The sequence below is a fragment of the Trachypithecus francoisi genome, unplaced genomic scaffold (genome assembly GCF_009764315.1).
Source record: "Trachypithecus francoisi isolate TF-2019V2 unplaced genomic scaffold, Tfra_2.0 Lachesis_group3, whole genome shotgun sequence".
NCBI classification, from domain to species: domain Eukaryota; kingdom Metazoa; phylum Chordata; class Mammalia; order Primates; family Cercopithecidae; genus Trachypithecus; species Trachypithecus francoisi.
In genome coordinates, this window is record NW_022681468.1 from 137,855,958 (window position 1) to 137,873,976 (window position 18,019).

At 48.4% G+C, this 18,019-nt stretch overlaps 1 protein-coding gene and 1 long non-coding RNA gene across 2 annotated transcripts in view; one reads left to right on the top strand and one right to left on the bottom strand.

The window, feature by feature from the left end:
• LOC117070646 overlaps positions 1 to 7,801 on the bottom strand; it is a 30,750-nt gene extending 22,949 nt beyond the window's left edge. The window contains exons 1-2 of the long non-coding RNA XR_004431992.1: positions 7,282 to 7,801; positions 6,484 to 6,636 (exon numbers count right to left, since the gene is read on the bottom strand). This is a non-coding gene — a long non-coding RNA (uncharacterized LOC117070646). The remainder of the gene's footprint in view (positions 1 to 6,483; positions 6,637 to 7,281) is intronic.
• Positions 7,726 to 18,019, top strand: part of GNB5 (G protein subunit beta 5) — a 57,309-nt gene continuing 47,015 nt past the window's right edge. The window contains exon 1 of the mRNA XM_033190096.1: positions 7,726 to 7,925. Within this exon, the coding sequence (XP_033045987.1) occupies positions 7,814 to 7,925 (112 nt within the window). The 5' untranslated portion in view covers positions 7,726 to 7,813. The remainder of the gene's footprint in view (positions 7,926 to 18,019) is intronic.

The window sequence follows — 18,019 nt, forward strand, 5'->3', positions numbered from 1 at the left end:
ATGTTGGCCAGGCTGGTCTCAAATTCCTGGCCTCAAGTGATCCACCCGTCTTGGCCTCCCAAAGTGTTGGGATTACAGGTGTGAGCCACCGTGCCCGGCCCTCTGTTTCAAGTTATTTATAATGAACATTGTAAGCACCTTTTATAATTTGCAAAATTTCGCAATTTAGTTTGAGAAGAAAAACATTGCCTCTATCTAGCTATGGAATATCGGCCATCTTTTCTACTTGTCTTTCTCTTCCGTGCCTCCCAGCCATCCTTCTATTCCTCCTCTACTTGGTGCCATGGGTTTCTCTCGCCTTCCATTCCCATAGCTGCTCCTCTGTCTGGAGCTCATTTCTTCTTCTCCAGAACATAGCAATCTCTTAACCTAGTTTGTTTTCCTGCCAGCTGTCCCTTCTCTCTCTCTCTCTCTCTCTCTGACCTATTTCTGGAAGCACAAATGCTGGAATAATCCACGTGGATGACGCTGCTCCCTTGCTTAACAGCCCGTGGCTCACCATCCTAATGCTATTACTGGGAGTGCTCAGCCTGACCTTGTTACTGGCTGCCTTTTACAGGGCTGGGGAGTGGGGTGCAACCGTTACCAAGCCCCACCATGGGCCAGGCTCTGGAGGGCAGGCCTTTATTTGTTAACTCACCTTTTGTGACAAAACCATGCAGCTTGACCATGCTAGCTTGGAAGTAGGGTTCCAAAGTGTGTATTCACGCTACTTACAGACTCAGCTCTGCTGCTGACCTTGAACTTGTTTAATCCCCCTGCTGCTTCTCAGCTGTAACACCGATGTCCTGCCTCCCTCCCAGGATAGTTTTGTGTTTCTGTGGCAGTTGGTAGCTGGTTTCCTTGTGAGCTGTTGTCCCTAAGGGATGCCCTGTAGGCCTTTGTTGCCTAGAGGTCTCTGGAACTGTGCTGGCTGCCCCTTTGCTGTAGGAGCTCAGCCCAACTCATGAGCTCCCCATTCTCTCTCCAGCCCCAGGGTGGGCTCCACATGGCAGACGTTTCTCATCAGAAATGTCCCCACTGTCACCTCCCCCATAAATGCATCCCTCTCAGATTTGACTCTGTTGAAATGTTCAGACCAGCGCTCCCAATTATCTTTATGTTCAGGGAGTCATGTCTTTGAATCTTGAAGGGACTCACCCTGGAACACCTACCAAATTAACAGGGCCACACTGGCCTCCCTTCCCCCTTAACCATTTTGTCCTCATCTCCAGCAATGGCAACATAACCCCTGGGTCTCCCAAAGAAATCTAGGCCACAGCACCCACATCTCCCTCTCCTCAACCCCACATGCCAAATCCAGCTCCTTCTCTTTCTCTTTCCTAAGCATGGTCCAAGTCCATCCCACTACATTGCTTTGTGGGCCTAAAAGGAAGAGGCTGTAGCACAAAACAAGATTTAAGGAGTTTACCTGAGCCAAAGTGAGGACAGATGCCTGGAAGGCCCAGACCCAAGTAACCTTGAACATTGTTTGGCCTTTGTTACAAGCAGTTTTTTTTTTTTTTTTGTAAAGGCAAAAAAGAGGGACAGGGAGTTGGCTGATACAAAGTTGTCAGGAATTCTCATTGGTTTACAGAAATAACATTGATTAGTGATTGGCTATACATTGTTACACTACAGGGTGTGGGTTGGGTTATAGTGTCCAGTGTGGCATTATTAGGTTCTTTTTTAGCTACTTGTGTGAATAGCAAGCAGTTTCAAGAGATGAGGCCAGGTGTGGTGGCTCATGTCTGTAATCCCAGCACCTTGGGAGGCTGAGGTGGGCAGGTAACTTGCGGTCAGGAGTTCGAGACCAGCCTGGCCAACATGGTGAAACCCTGTCTCTACTAAAAATACAAAAATTAGCCTGGCATGGTGGTTTATGCCTGTAATCCCAACTACTTGGGAGGCTTAAACCTGGGAGAATGAGGTTGCAGTGAGCCGAGATTGTGCCACTGCACTCCAGCCTGGGAGAGAGATACTCTAGTCTCAAAATAATAATAATAATAATAATATGAATACACAGCTCAAAGTGGGGACTAGAATGTTATTGCTGTCTCATTTTCATGACTCCCTGGGCCTGATAATTTAAAAGGACTTGCATTCCTCAGATAAAAGTTACTTTCTCACCTTTAGTCCATGACTTCCTTATGTTGTCTGAATCGTTGCCATAGGCTCCTCTCATTTTTTCCTTGGCATCTCCAGCCTCACTCTGCCCCTTCCCCTGTCCCTCCCCAAGGCAGCCACTGTTCCCACTATTGCTGCCACTCAGGGCAGCATGACCTAGCTGGCGCACTCCCTGTATTACCAACCTTGAGCTAAGTGCTTTATGCACTGACTCTTATCATTCTCCTGATAACCCCAGAGGGTAGATTTTAAGATCTCCACTTGACAGATTAGCAAAACCAAGCTTCAGAGAGGTCAGGTAACTAGCCTCAGTGGTGGTCCGGGACCAGGCAGCCACAGCCTGTCCCTGAAACCACTAGATGCTTGTGCTGCGTCAAGGCTGCCTCCCTGCCGTGGCCTGGGCCTGTCTGCTGACTTCCTTGTGAACAGACAGGGACCCTGGGTCTTTGGCTGTCAAATGTTTAATAAGTGGGTGCTTGCCTTGCAGGGAACCCACACCACCCTTACTCAGCCCCCTGGCTTTGGTTGGGGTCAGGCTCCATCATTTGCTGACCCTTATCTTTACTGCAAAAGTTCACCCTGACGGGAGGAATGTTTTTAAAAGTTTTAAATTATAGCATCCATTACAACAACATTTTCCATTGTGAAACCCCACAGAATTGATACTGTGCTGCCAGGATCAATCCTGACTGTGTCTGCCAGCTGCCAAAAAACCGGTTAGACGTGTTAAGTTCAGAAAACCTATTGTCTGATGCTTTCTCACTGATTAAATAAATGAGTTGTATTGACCCAGCATGTTGTAATAGTTGAAAGGTTATAAATTAATTGCATATACTCTATCCTATATGTAGATGTCTGAATAGCTACCATGGTACAAGCAAGAAGAGATTTTAGAAAGCTAAAACCATTGGCTTTTCTCACTCTCTCTCCCTTCTTTTCACTTTTTCTCAGTTCATCTTGGGTAGAAGATGTGTGATCAGACCTTTCTTGTTAATGTATTTGGCTCATGTGACAAATGTTTCAAACAAAGAGCTCTGAGACCAGTTTTCAAGAAATCTCAACAACTCAGCTACTGTTCAACATGTGCAGAAATCGTAAGTGCCACTTTAAAAAAAATTTAGTTATCTGTCTTAAAACAGTCAAGCGAGAGTCCTGTGACAGACGAGTTGCCATAGAATCAGTTTCTATAACACACAATTTTCAGTATGCCTAGGCTTGGCGAGGCAGTATAGCATAGGGGTTCAGGATGTGGACTCTAGTGTCTGACTGCCTGGGTCCAAATCCTATTTATGTTCCTAGTTAGTGGTGTGCAAGGAGGTTCTCACCTTTCTCCTGAAGCCTGTTTTCCCATCTGCAAATAGAAATACGAATAGCACCTACGTCGTAAGAGTTTTATGAGGCTCACATGATTTCATTTGATAACTTATTTGAAACAGTACCCAGCAAGGAAAGTGCTCAATGAATGTTTTAGCTTCTCTTCTTTCTTAGGGCTAATACTTTTTTCTTCTGACTTCTACAAGTCTGCTTGGCAGGCAATCAAGCAAAAAGAGAAGCTGGCAAATAAACAGTCTGGGAGCATCTTTCCAAGGACAGGTCCCAGTGGTGTGTGGGTCCAGCTCTAATGAAGATGGAATCTTACAGGGCCTCAGTAGTGAGCAAAATTCAGCTCAGAAGTACTCCTTCGGCCTAAGCCTTCAACAAAGACTAGGAATGGAATACAAATCCTGGAATTTTTCAAAGTACACAAAATCAAGTCCGCACCAGAGGTGGCTGTGCACAGGCTTCAGATCTTGCAGGAAAAATGCCCACAGCATCACTGAAGCCCTAAGAATTAGTCCTATCTCAGAGAATTTGCAAAGCTGTGCTCCATAGTGCAGCTGAGCAGAGTCCACACTTGGTGAAAAGTGGTAAAGCACTCCTCCTGAAAACCCAGTAGGAAAGCCTCACATATTTAAAACAACAAAATCCATAATACAATCAAAGAGAGGAATACATTTTATCCAACTGAAAAAGAAAGGGCGCTTTTTATCCTTCTGATTCCATTGTAACCCCTGACAGTGATTACATGAAAAATTACCCCCTTAAAGCAAATAGCAAGTAAACAGCCTAGGGTGGCATAAAAACGCTTTGATACAGCATAGCAATTTGGATGTGTCTTCAGTCTAGGTGTAAGGGGCTTCTACCTGTAGTATATTTCTACAGCCTATGTTCTAACTTGGCTCTGCGAATTGTAGAACTGAGGACATTTAGTTCTTAAAAACAAACCTGCTTTCTGGGGGCCTTACCCCTGCCCCCCCATTATTTATTAATCTAACTCTTCTTCTTTTTAAACAACTTCCCCTGCAAAATCCCAGATTTTGAGTCCTCTGTGGCACACAGGTTCTCCCAGGCACAGGGGCCAGGCCTGGAGATACTCTTCTAGGGAACAGTTGACGGCTGGCGCTACTATTAGGTTGGTGCAAAAGTAATTTTGGTTTTTGCCATTGCTTTCAATTGAAGCAATGGTGCGATCTCGGCTCATTGTAACCTCTGACTCCAGGGTTCAAGCGATTCTCGTGCCTCAGCCTCCTGAGTAGCTGACGTTACAGGCACGCACCACCACACCTAGCTAATTTTTGTAGTTCTAGTAGAGAGAGGGTTTCACCATGTTGGCCAGGCTGGTTTTGAACTCCTGACCTCAGGTGATACACCCATCTTGGCCTCCCAAAGTGTTGGGATTACAGGTGTGAACCACCGTGCCCAGCCCACACCATCTTACTTAATTCTCATAACAATTCTCATTGCTTTCAATTGAAAGCAATGGCAAAAACCACAATTACTTTAATACAATCTCTACTCTCTACTTGGGGGTTCCCAAATATTCAGACAGCATCATTCAGCTGAGGAGACATCCAGTGACTGACAGCTGGCCTTTCATTCAAGTGTCTGGGATTATGTAGACGCAGTCCCCACTGGGCCTTTTTCATGAATAGGAGTGACCCTTTATCTCAACCACTGTGGAATGTAGCTGACCTCACTTTTCTGATATCTGGCTTCCTCAGCGGGAGTGAACACCAAAATACAAGAAAGCACTTGGCAAACTGCCCAACCATTAAAAGTTTGATGGCCTTATATCTAGATAGTTGATTCTCCAGGTTGGAGGCTATTTGAGGTTTATTTTACATAAAGAACCCCCAGAAGAGGGCACACACCAGTGAGAAGTACCACGTGCCTCAGATCTTCACAGCCAGCAGGACCCCGAACCACACACACACATCCTGCAATGGTCCAGAGCCAGCCTAAGGAGGTGATGAGACGAGGCTGCCTTGCCTGAGCCCCCCGAGATGGCCCTTGTGAAAAGTATCCCCCATGACCCAGTGTCTCATTTAAATTACCTCATGTGAACTGCTCAAGTGTATCAGGCAGCCTCAGTAATAATAACAGATGCATATCGTGTGCCACGCACTGCTTTCTCCACATGCCATACAGAGTCTGGAGGAGGTGTTGTCTCCCGTTTACAGAAGAGCCTGAGACGCTGACAAGTAAATCCCTCAGGCCACACAGCAGAGCCAGGATTTGCCCCCAGGCAGTCAGATCTAGACAGAGCCTGTGCTCTTAAGCTTTTGCTCTACAAACTCTCAAACAGGTGTAACATTTTTGCTTTTAAATTTTTACATTGTTATACTTAAATAATTGTATTTATGTTTATTCATTTATAAAAATGTTTGTTATACGTTTATATTTTTAACAGTTTATACAGATTTATATATTTTATATATTGTTTTATACATCAATTTAATAAACTAGCATTAACTGAGCACCTACCATATGCAAGTACTATGCTAAATACTTAAATACTGAGGAACAATGACAAATAAATCTATTAATATATGGATGGGAACAGAAAAGAGAACTAGCAGTGAATAAGCATCTGCTATGTACGGAGAAGTCTGCTAAAGTCTTCACCCACACTATCTTTTTGTTTTTTTGAGTCTCACTCTGTTGCCCAGGCTGGAGTGCAGTGGCATGATCTCCGCTCACTGCAACCTCTGACTCCAGGGTTCAAGTGATTCTCGTGTCTCAGCCTCCTGAGTAGCTGAGGTTACAGCCATGCACCACCACACCCGGCTACTTTTTGTATTTTTAGTAGAGAGAGGGTTTTACCATGTTGGCCAGGCTGGTTTTGAACTCCTGACCTCAGGTGATACACCCACCTTGGCCTCCCAAAGTGTAGGGATTACAGGTGTGAACCACCGCGCCCGGCCCACACCATCTTACTTAATTCTCATAACAATCCTATGAAGCAGATCCTATGAAGAAGCTTTTCCAGATAAGGAAACTGAGGATCTCAGACTCTAACCTGTAAAACAACTATGTACAGATTAAAATATCAAGTACCTTCAACTTTTCTCGGATAGAGGGGGTCCGGGACAGTAAGTGCAGGCTGGCTCCTCTGGGAGGGAGCAGGTACAGAGAGGTGGGGACAGCACCCAAGGTTCTGTTTAGTGATGTTCCCGCAGAATTTGTAACTTTGATCTGCCTTCTCATTCTCTGCACAAACGCATGCAAGATCACAGAAGAGGCAACAAGGAGAAGGCTTGAGTTGGATCAGCCACACCAAAGTCCAGAAGACTATGGAGCCAGCCTGTCTGGGTCCAAATCCTGTCTCTCCCTTTCTTGGAACGTGCCCCCTGAGTAATCACTTAGTCTTTCTGTGCCTCAGTTTCCTCTTCTGTAAAGTGGGGATAAGAGTGCCCATTCAAGGTGACTCCTGCGAGGATTAAACAAATGCGATTTAAAGCACTTAGAACAATGCCCCTCACACTTCAGGCGCTTGGGGCGAGGGGATGCTTCAGTCTGGCAGAAGTCACTAAATGTGCATCCTGGTAGAACTGTGCCAGCCCTTTATTCTAAAGGGCTGGAGGTGGCCTCAGAAGTGAGGGATCCCAGATGCCTGGGCGTGGGCTCAGAAGCCCCAGGTCTGAGCTTGCGTGCCCACCGACCCACGGCCATCTCCTTTTGCCGCCCCCAAGCCAGGGACCTGATTCCTGCGTGAAGAAAAGAAAAACTAAGGGTGGGCCTCCTAATGCCTCAGAGACTCCGTCTCAGAACCCAGCAACTACTTTTATTTTTGTTTATTTAGATTAACAAAAGAAGAGGGTTTCCGGTTCCTTGTTGGGGGAGCACCATAGCTACCTGCGGCCAAGCCTCGTAGCCATCTCCTCTCCCGTCCTCTCTCTGCCTGCAGGAGCCACGGGCCCGCAGCCCGCAATCAAGTCCCACAGAGCGGAGATCTGCACAAGAGGCTTGGGGATGGGAGGGCCGTGTCGCGGGAGCCTCACCGGCCTCCTCAGAAGCGGGAAGTCCCGAGGTGGAATCCCGGTTTGGCCCTTCCCTCTGTGTGCGTCCTCGGGCAAATCACCCAGCATTCCTGAGCCTCAGTTTGCCCGCCAGTAAAATGAGCCTGACACTCCCTGCCTCTCCGGGGTAGTGTGCGCAGCAGCGCTGACGCGGACATCGCACCGGGCACTGCGCCAGAGCGCGCGCCCAGGTGCCGGGGTCTGGGGGCTCAGGCGCAGCAGCCGGGCCCGCAGCTGCTGGCGTCATCGCGGAGGGCGGGACCGTGGGGGCGGCGCTCCGAGCCGGGGACGGCAGCTGGAGCGGCGCCCACCGCGGCTCAGCGCATCCCCGCTCTCCGCTTCCCTCCCCGCCGCGTCCCCGCGCGAAGATGGCAACCGAGGCGCTGCACGAGAACGAGACGCTGGCGTCGCTGAAGAGCGAGGCCGAAAGCCTCAAGGGCAAGCTGGAGGAGGAGCGGGCCAAGCTGCACGACGTGGAGCGTGAGTGCGGGCTGGGAGGCGGGCGGGGCAAGCCGGACACGCTCGCGACTTCCCTGGCGGGGGCGGCCGGGGCTGCGACGGGAGCCAGGCCCGCGCCACCTCCCGGGAGCAGGGCCCCAGGGCCGGGGCGCGCAGGTGAGCCGCGGGTAGCAGTCCCGAGCCCCGGGGCGCGCGGGCGTGGGGCCCTCGGAGGGTCCGGGCACCTGGCAGACCCCCGCCGCCAGCTAGCGGAGGACTGCGGGACTTGCTAACCTCATCACCTGCCTGGAAGCTGCTAACTGATCGCGTTCTTGCCCCTCCCATGCGGAGGGCAAGAGGTGGGGTGTCGGTGGTGACGACCGAGCGCGGCGAGCCCGTGTGGGCGCGGCCTGGGAGAGACTCCTGTTTTGTTTTTTAATGATCGTCTAGCTTTCTCCATCACTGTTTTGTGTTTTCTCAGTTTTGCTTTTATGAGACTGCAATTTCAAAGCTCATGTTTCCAACCTCTCCGCTATCCTTGGGGGCGGGAAGCTGGATGACTGAGAGAGAAGGGAAGTGGAGGAGCTCACCAAATTCAACCTTTCAGTTCGTTTAAGGCTGTTTAAGAAGCTTTTGGATCGATATGGTGGATTGGCATAAAAGAGCCATAGCAATCTTAAACTTGCATTGTTCACCACCACCGTAATTCAGAACTGACTCTGTGATTTTTATGAGTGAGTGATTAGATTAAATAGCCAGGTTCAGTGACTCTTGGCCAGAACAATATTCCTTTATTTTGTCAGAGGGCTCCTCCTCAGCAGAGCTTGGGCTGGGGACCAGGCTTGGGGAAGTGGTAGTATCTGCTCACTTTCCAGCTCCGAGGGTGGCATCTCCCCTTTGCTGAGCAAGGCCTCACACCGTGCCCTCGCGCACACCTTGACGTTGTTCTCCTGCCGTTCCTAATCGGTGCCACCCTTTACATTCTATTTGGAATGGAAAAATGGGGTTCATGCTAGGGCCTTTAGCCTTTGATCTCTGAAGATGACTTAAGAGAAGTGGATGACCTGGATCTAGCGTGTGCTGTGCTTTCCTAGGGGTCTCCTTTAAACAGGAGGCACTCTAAGCTTAGAAATCGTATCCAGCAGTCACTAACCACAAACCCCAAATAATGTGGTAATGCAAATTGAGAATTACTTTTCTTACATAACAAGAGCAAAGGTGGAAGATCACCTGCTTTTGTTCAGCTGCACCCCCCACTCCCACTACCCCCCATCAGGGACCCAGGCTCCTTCTGCTTTCTTCTCCACACCTTAGAGCAGTGGCATTTGCCCCATGATTATAATATGATTGCCACAGCTCCAGACATCACTTCTGTATCCAAGGCAGGAAGAAGGGGGAATATGGACACCAATCTCTCTTTGCTGCCTATCAAGAAAGCAAAGCAAAAGTTTTCCCAGAAATCCTCCTCCCAGTTTGAGACCAGCCTGGCCAACATGGTGAAAAGTATTCATAGGTCGTCTAACTTCTCCATTTGACAGATGAGGAAACTGAAGCACAAAGAACTTAAAGGACTTACCGAAGGTCCCCTGCTGATAAGTTAAAGGACTTACCAGATGTCGTCCCCCCCCCCCCCCCCCCCCCCCCCCCCCCGGCCCAGGCAATCAGTGTACCAGCTCAGGCTCACTTCAGATTTCTTTTGCCAAACCCCTTTGAGCTTCATGCAGAGGGCGTTCTCCAGAAACTCACTTATTCAATAGTGCAGGCTGCATGCCTGGATAGTTTCAGCTTTTCTGTGAATTTGTAAGTTGTCTTAAGACAGAGAGATAGCAGAGATGCAGCTTTTCAATAGGGAACCTCAGGGGGCAAATGTAGTCAATCCAAAAGAGGAAACTTTTTTTTGTCTTGCCAAGAGTGTGGTGCCCTCAAAAGCTAGGGCCAGATTTTAGACCCACAGTGGAAGGGTCTGTCCCTACCTGCATGTGTCAGAATTTTGAGCTGGAAAGACCAGAAGTCATGTGGTTGTGTCCCTCTTGATGCCCCTGCAGCTTCCAGACCACTTCTCTTCCACGCCCCATAAAACCTTTGCTCTCTGAAGGTTCTTATCACTCTATTGATCACTTCCCCTTTGACATGTCTCCTGATCTCCCAGACAGGTTCTCTCATTTCTTTTCTTTCTTTTTTTTTGGTGGGGGCGGTGGACAGAGTCTCACTCTGTCGTGCCCAGGCTGGAGTGCAATAGTGCGGTCTTGGCTCACTGCACCTCCACCTCCCGGGTTCAAGCGATTCTCCTGCCTCAGCCTCCCAAGTAGCTGGGACTATAGGCATGTGCCACCACACCCAGGTAATTTTTGTATTTTTAGTAAGCTTCACCATGTTGGCCAGGCTGGTCTCAAACTCCTGACCTCAAGTGATATGCCCGCCTGCGCCTCCAAAAGTACTGGGATTACAGGTGTGAGCCACCGTGCTCAGCCATTCTTTTCTTTATTCATCTGTTTTTTGTTTTTTTTTTTTAAGAGACAGGGTCTCAGCCAGGCAGGGTGGCTCACGCCTGTAATCCCAGCACTTAGGGAGGCCAAGGCAGGTGGATCATGAGGTCAGGAGATCGAGACCATCCTGGCCAATGCGGTGAAACCCCGTCTCTAACAAAAATTAATTGGGCGCAGTAGCAGGTGCCTATAATCTCAGCTACTCGGGAGGCTGAGGCAGGGGAATAGCTTGAACCAGGTTCAAGCTTAGAGGTTGCAGTGAGCTGAGATCTTGCCACTGCGCTCCAGCCTGGTGAAGCGAGACTCGTCTCAAAAAAAAGACAAAAAGAGAGAGAGACAGGGTCTCACTCTGTCACCCAGGCTGGAGTGGAGTTATAGCTCAGTGCAGCTTCAACCTCCTGGGCTCAAGCAGTCCTCCTGCCTCAGCCTCCCAGGTAACTGGGACTACAGGTACGTACTACTACACCTGGCTACTTTTGTTTCAAAATTCTTCGTAGAGACAGGATCTCACTATGTTGCCCAGGCAGGTCTTGAACTCCTGACCTCAAATGATCCTACCGCCTTGGCCTCCTAAAGTGCTGGGATTATAGGCATGAGCCACCGTGTGCCTAGCCAGGTTCTCTCACTTCTTAAGGACTTTGGCATTTCTTCAGACTGTGGTTTGAGTCTTCCTCTTGCCCCTAAGCCCTGCCCCATCCTGTGAGATGACATGCGGCCCCCTCACCTTCACAACCCCTGCTGCACACATGCCTGGGTTCTTGTCAGCACTCAGGACTGCTCCTCTTCCCACATCTCCAATCACTGCCTCCACCTCCAAGCATGCTCTCTCCCTGGGGAGATCTCGTTCCTCCAGGATCCTAGCTCTCCTCTCTTCCAGTCTCTCAGCCCCTTCCTTTCTTCTCTTCCTTCAGTATCCAGTGTTGAGACTTTGGCCACCATTTCAGCAACCGTCTTGCCAAGCAATCCAAATTTCCTTGTCCTTCTGTGTCTTCATGGGAGCTGCCTGGCAGAACCTCAGCCTGGATGAATCTACTGTCCCCTCTCTCTCGTGCCTGCAGCTGAACATCAGATGCTGCTGTAGAAGCGGCACACAGGAGGCTCACTGAGACCACTCTCAGTCCCACAGTCACTAGTTCGCCAAGGCTCTCAGAGCTGGCTGGAGTTTCTCTGGTCAGCTCTTCACAGTGAAGATTTTAGACTCTCTCTATGCGGCATGGGTCTCTGACTCCTCCCCTTCCACCAGGACTCCTTCTCCACAGAAAATGGAAGCTCTAAACTGATCCCTCCATGTCACACTTCCAAACCCACCTCCACATGCAGTGACCTCAAACCTGTCCCTGCCATGGCTTTGTCAGTTCCCTCCCACCACCAAGCGTGAGATCCTATCATCTCCAGCCTTCAGTCAGCTTGACCTAGTGGTTATTCCTGTCTGCACCCCTCTGTTGACATGTACACACACCCAAGCCTGTCACTCATTCGACACATTCTGCCAGCCCATTGTATGTCAGGCACTGTTCTCAGCCCTGGGGGATACTGAGGTGAACAGTCAGACCAGCATCCCTCCCTGGCAGAGCTTCCATTCCAGTGCGGGAGTGACACACTAGGTGACACGCTAGATGACACGCGTTAGGGAGAAAAGAACTAAAGCAGACAGCGGAAAATGAGGTGTGGGGGAGCAGAAGCTTTAGAGAAGGTAGCCCAGGGAAGCCTCATTGAGAAGGGCCTTTGAATCCAGACCCGAAGGAAGAGAACCAGCACCAGGACTACCATCTGGAGAGCAAGCTTCAAGCAAAAGGAGGAGCTAGGCAGAGGCCCCGGGAGGGGCTGTGTTTGGCATATCTGATGTATCTGAGGAAGAGCGAGGAGGCAGGTGTGTCTGGAGGGGAGTGTGCAGGGCAGAATCCAGCTGCAGGTTATGCTGGGAGCTCATGCAGGACCCTGTGGGCACAGTGAAGATTTGGGCTCTTATTCCCAGTGAGTCGGGAAGCTCTTGGAGGGTTTCTAGAGAGAGGATGGATCTGATTGCTTTTCTGGGCTCACTCTGCCTGTCATGTTTTGTGACAGAACAAGACAGCTTGAGGGAGGGAAATAAAGTGTGAGAGCTAAGTGACCTGGGGTGAGAATTCTTGACAAATATCTCTTTCCCTCTTATCAGACAGCCTGCCTTGGGTGCCACTTTCCAGCTCCTAATGGAAGTTACAGCTGAAGGTGGAAGAGCAAGAGATGATTTCTGAGCTTCTCTTGGTCCCATAGTTGACCCTGCAGCCGCTTTTACCTTACCCCAGCCCAGACTCACCCAGCTCCTTCCTCAGTGTGTTCATCCCTTGGCACTCAGGTGGGAAAGGGAGGAAAGGATGCTGATGAGTTTTACTTGTGGAAGTATAAGCTGGAGCCCTGCCAGGTGTCAAACAACTGTGCTGTCATTTTTCCCTGTGTGAAGGAAAGTGGTATCATCACCATCTGTGGGATGAACAAGCAGGCTTAGCAAAGTCAAATGATTTGTTCAGGGTCATGTAGCTGGTTAGTGGTTGGGCTGGGATTCAGTTTGGGAATTTCTTTTCAGGGCTCCGCGCTGAGCAAGTGGCTGAGAGCCTGGGGGAAGGTGGGAAGGGTCTGGTGAAGCTGGGGAGGACCATACACTGAATCTGTTCACTGGCCAGAGCAGGGGCTGGCAGCCTGCACTTTCCTGTATCTCTTACAGTGACTGGCAGCCCCTTAGTGGACAGATCTGGTTGTTTTGTTTTGTTTTGTTTTGTTTTGTTTTGTTTTGAGATGGAGTCTCGCCCTGTCGCCTAGGCTGGGGTGCAGTGGCACGATCTCGGCTCACTGCAACCTCTGCCTCCTGGGTTCAAGGAATTCTGCCTCAGCCTCCTGGGTAGCTGCAATTACAGGCGCTTGCCACCACAACCAGCTAATTTTTGTATTTTTAGTAGAGACGGGGTTTCACCGTGTTAGGCTGGTCTCCAACTCCCAACCTTGTGATCTGCCCACCTTGGCCTCCCAAAGTGCTGGGATTATAGGCGTGAGCCACCACGCCTGGCCTTTTTAATTTTTTTAATTAATTAATTAATTAATTTACTTATTTTTTGAGATGGAGTCTCACTCTGTCACCCAGGCTGGAGTGCGGTGGCACAATCTCAGCTCACTGTAACTTCCGCCTCCCAGGTTTAAGCCATTCTCCTGGCTCAGCCTCCTGAGTAGCTGGGACTACAGGTGCGTGCCACCTTGCCTGGCTAATTTTTGTATTTTTAGTGGAGACCAGGTTTCACCATGTTGGCCAGGCTCTTCTCAAACTCCTGACCTCAGGTGATCTGCCCGCCTCAGCCTCCCAAAGTGCTGGGATTACAGGCGAGAGCCACTGCACCCGGCCTGACAGATTTGTTTCTGACACACACAGGCCTTGTTTCTTGCCCAGCTGAGATTCACAGCCCCTGTTTCATGATGACCTCAGCAGGATTTCCCATTTTGGAATCCAAGGATGGTTTGCTGTGAATTGGGAATGTGTGGCCAGACACGTGAGTTTTATAGTACCAAATTAGGGTATGCCACTGACACCAGAGGGGCATGGTTCATTCCCCAGAGCAACATGTGTTAGATGCCTGTACATTTTTGCATTTTAGTGTTATTGTATAGGTGACCCAGTAACCTCTGCCCTGGTCAGGGAGACCCCTTTAGACTATCAGCTGGAGTAACCAACTCATCCCAGTTTGCCTGGGACCCTAGGGGTGTGTGTGTGTGTGTGTGTGTGTGTGTGTGTGTGTGTGTGTTCGTTTGTTTGTTTTTGAGACGGAGTCTTGCTCTGTTACCCAGGCTGGAGTGCATTTGCACGATCTCGGCTCATTGCAACCTCCGCCTTCCAGTTTCAAGCAGTTCTCCTGCCTCAGCCCCCCGGTAGCTGCGATTACAGGCACACACATCACGCCCAGCTAATTTTTGTATTTTTAGGAGAGATGAAGTTTTGCCGTGTTGGCCAAGCTGGTCTCGAGCTCCTGACTTCAGGTGATCCACCCACCTCGGCCTCCCAAAGTTCTGGGATTACAGGCGTGAGCCACCGTACCCAGCCAGACCCTAGGTTTTAAAATGGAAAGTCCTGCACCCCAGGAGACCCTGCAGTCCTAGGCAAACCAGGATAGTTGTTACCTCCTATTAGCTTGGACTTGCCCAAATTCTTGCCTTAAGGTCCACACAATAAAATGTATAGCATAAACTTTGAGGGAAAAAGGAAGGTTTCCTCTTTCAGACCCTGAGTTCTTCACTTCCATCCCTCTGGCCCTCATCCCCAAGCCAGACCCGTGGCCAACATTAAATGTAGGAAGTATTAATAGCTTATATGGGTCCTCTGATGGGAAGCCAGCTCACATCAAACTCCACAGTCCCAAGCCCCGTTTTCCCCTTCCTCCCGCAGAGCTTCCTGCTTCTCCCCAGAGCTTTCTCTTTGTCACTTTCTGCTTATCCTCTACCAGAGGCGAGTACTCCCTCGCTTGATTCCAAGGCATTTTAGAATCATGTGGTTACAGCACATGCTGCTGTACAAATTTCCACAAACTCAGTGGCTTGCAATAACATACATTTGTTTTCTTACAGCGCTGGAGGCCTGTAATCAGTGACGAAAATGGGTGGGCAGGTCCTTCGGGAGGCTTTAAGGGAGAATCCATTTCTTGCTTTTTCCAGCTTCTAGGGGCTGCCCATGTTCTGGGCCCAAGGCTACATGATTCATAGCACTGCTTCTGTGGTCACCTCTCTCTCTGACTCTAACCCACCTGCTCCGTCTTACTAGGATCCGTGTGATTATGTTGGGCCCACCTGGATAATCCAGGATCATCTCCCCATCTCAAGATCCTTAATCACATCTATGAAGTCCCTTTTGCCATAAGATAGCATTGTCACTGGTTCTGGGGATTAGGATGTGGACACCTTTGGGAGCCATTATTTAGCCTATCACACAGCTCTTAGATCAGGAGGGTTCCCCTGCTTCAGCTTCAGTCTTCCAGCACAAAACATTTCCTTCTCTTCCCAACAGCCCTGTCCCTTATAGATGAAAAAGCAGCTGAGATCCAGGGAGGGGTGAAGCGATTTCCCTAAGATTTTGCAGCTACTCTAATGTTGAAAAGGGAGTAGAGAAGGTTCAGGCTCCCAGGACAGCTGTCCTCCTCACCATGCTAGACCTTCTCTTAGAAAGTTGAGATTTGTCAACAGTCTCCCTAACTGACCTAGTTCTATCTACCTCTTCTATTTCACCTTGGATCAGTCTATGCCTTGCTCGCTATTGCCAGTCACACTGGCCATCTTGGTGAGCTTCAGACCATCAAGCTTGTTCTTGCCTTCAGCCTTCAGACATGTTGTATACTCTCTTCTGGAATGTCCTCCCACTTCTTTGCATAGCTTATTTCATATATTCTGTCTCGGTTCATATTCCACCTCCTCAGAGGCACCTTCCCTTATTATAAAAAGCAGTAAATGTGCTGGGCACGGTGGCTCATGCCTGTAATCCCAGAACTTTGGGAGGCAGAGGCAGGTGGATTGCTTGAGCCCAGAAGATCAAGACCAGCCTGGGCAACATGGAGATTCCTTAATCTAAAATGGCCATGTCTGTCCCAACTTCCTACAATTTCAGCTCCCTTTCATTGTTCACTTCATCACTCTCTAAAATTACTTTCCTTCATTTATTCTTTGTTGACTGATTGATGATTGGTTGATTTTATGTCTCCCTTACTAGAATGTAAGCACCTTGGCAGCAGGTACTTTATTTGTATTAATTACTGTGGATCACTCTCCTACAACAGTGAGCTAGGCTAAGTAAATATTTATCAAATAAAAAAAAAAAAGAAGAGATTGGCATTGAAAAGAAAGAAAAGTAAATCCGTGTATGAAAAGGCGTCAATTTTTTTATTAGGTGAAAGAAAATAAAAAGCAGTGTGCCAAACGGTATATATAACATGATCTTAATAAACAGGGGGTGCTTGTATATGCAGTAAATGTCTGGAAGGATACACAGGGAACTTGTTATCTCTAGAGAAGGGTTTGGAAAGTGAAGGTGCTTTTCATTTTATACCCATCTATGCATTTACTGGGTTTTTTGTTTTGTTTTGTTTTTGTTTTGTTTTATTTTGTTTTTTTGAGCCAGGTTCTCACTCTGTCACCCAGGCTGGAGTACAGTGACCCGATCATGGCTCACTGCCACCTCAAACTCCTGGCCACCTCAGCCTCTCAAGTGGCTGGGACTACAGGTGTGTGCCACCACATCTGACTAATTTTTGCATTTTTTTGTAGAGACGAGGTTTCTCTGTGTTGCCCAGGCTGGTCTTGATCTCCTGGGCTCAAGCGATCCACCTGCCTCTGCCTTCCAAAGTGCAGGGATTACAGGCATGAGCCACTGCACCCAGCACTTTTACTGCTTTTTAAATAAGGGAAAAATGAGTACTAGAATGGGATTCAAGATCAAGAATAAAAGGAGGCCGGGCATGGTGGCTCACTTTGGAAGGCTGAAACGGAAGGATCACTTGAGCCCAGGAGTTGGAGACCAGCCTGGGCAACATAGCAAGACCTCAACTCTCAAAAAACAATTAAAAATTAGCCAGGCATGATGGTGTGCACCTGTGGTCCCAGCTACTCGGGAGGCTGAGGTGGGAGGATCACTTGAGCCCAGGAGGTTGAGACTGCAATGAGCTATGATTGCACCACTGCACTCAAGCCCATGTGACAGAATAAGATCCTGTCTCGAAAAATAAAAAGAGAAAGGGAAAACATTTCAGCTCTAAAGAGTCTTTAACTTGAAATTAAACTGAGGAGTAATCTGAAAGGCTCAAAGCAGACAAAACAGGAAGGACATGGTGTTCGTTTCAGCCAACAGGCACAGCAGCCTCCTGGGGCCGTGTGGCAGCTTCACCCCAATTCCCAGCTCCTTGAGGCAGATTCTAATATTGTAAAGGAACAAAGCAAGTTTATGTCGTTTCTCTGAGTACAAACCTAGACTAAATTTGACACACAGGATGTACTATCTGATACCATTAACTTTTCTATCTATTCTAAATGTAATTTTTTTGAAAAGTTTTATTCTTGAATGCTTTATGGCTTAGAGCCTTGGACTATTCTGATTTATGGCTTAGGGGAAAATCTAGGAAAACTAACTTTCTAGATTAGCCTGGAACAGACATACTCCTTGACTTTTTTCATATTCTAAGAACATGTGATCTGTGTACTGAAGCTTACAGAAGTCAGTTTCTCTACAGTCATCCTCTTCCCTGTTGCTCGGCCACATGCCTCCTGCAGCCGTCAGAGGCAACAGAAAGCTAACCTGCCTTCATTTCCTTTCCCCTTCCTTTCTCTGCATTCACCATTATACTCGAGCTGGCTAATGCAAGGGTGTTTAGAGTACTTTCCCAATAAACAAATGCTCACTGTGGAAAAATCTAGAAATATAAAGAAAACAAGTCATTCATAATCTCAATACCTAGAGGAAGCCATTTTTAATATTTTGATGTACTTCATAGCTTATGTTTCCATGTTTGTGTATATATTTCTAAGCTTACTAGGGACTGTACTAGATAGAGGATTTGAGCCCAGTTTTAACATTCAGCAAAATGGACTGAGTAGCTCCCCATGTCATTTACATTTCTTTTAATGTCATCATTAAAAATTCTTATATGGAAC